This window comes from Penaeus monodon, chromosome 34 (assembly GCF_015228065.2).
Source record: "Penaeus monodon isolate SGIC_2016 chromosome 34, NSTDA_Pmon_1, whole genome shotgun sequence".
NCBI lineage: Eukaryota > Metazoa > Arthropoda > Malacostraca > Decapoda > Penaeidae > Penaeus > Penaeus monodon.
The window spans coordinates 14,114,760-14,115,364 of record NC_051419.1 but is presented as its reverse complement, the minus strand read 5'-3'; the positions used below and the strand labels follow the sequence as shown (position 1 = coordinate 14,115,364).

The 605-nt window shown below is 41.8% G+C and overlaps 1 protein-coding gene across 1 annotated transcript in view; it reads right to left on the bottom strand.

Annotated features, from left to right (window-relative positions):
• Positions 1–190: 190 nt before the first annotated feature.
• Positions 191–605, bottom strand: part of LOC119594609 (macrophage mannose receptor 1-like) — a gene marked incomplete at its 5' end in the record, with an annotated part of 2,730 nt that continues 2,315 nt past the window's right edge. Inside the window, 1 exon segment of the mRNA XM_037943660.1 lies at positions 191–422. Coding sequence (XP_037799588.1) covers positions 262–422 — 161 coding nt within the window.

The following is a 605-nucleotide window of genomic DNA, read 5'->3' as shown; positions in this document are numbered from 1 at the left end:
AGAAGACGAATTGGAAATACGATGATTTTCTCTATTTTAGTTTATTTATTTTTTACTTTTATTTTTCCAACAATGCTAGTAAAATCACCCTCCATAAACAAAAATGAGCAAAAAATTCACTAACAAGAAAGGCACTGAATCACATCTATAGAGAAATCTGCACTATAAAGGTGTAAATCAGATTTTGATAATCATTTTCATCCTTTTATTTTTTGTCTCTACACACACTACACACTCCAAGTATAACATCTAAGGCTGTGCTTATCCATTATAAACACAAAGTGGGTTCAGTCTCGAGGAGCAAGCGACGTCCCGGAAATAATGAGAGCCTCCAGAATGTAGCATGAGGCAGTTCTCACGAGTGCCACCTTGGGGTTCCTGAACGTTGCTGTCTCCACGATATAGACCCCAGAAAGGTGTGCCTGAAAAGTTTAGATCAATATCTTAGTAGAAGTTTATTCTCTGGCGTTTGTGTAGGTCGTTTGGGTGTATGGTATGGTAGAGGTTTAATCAGGGGCGTCAGTGGAGGAGGGGGGGTCTGGGGGGGACAGCAACTGCCCTCTACCCCTCCCCCTCCTCCCAATTGATGCCCCTGGGTATTATCG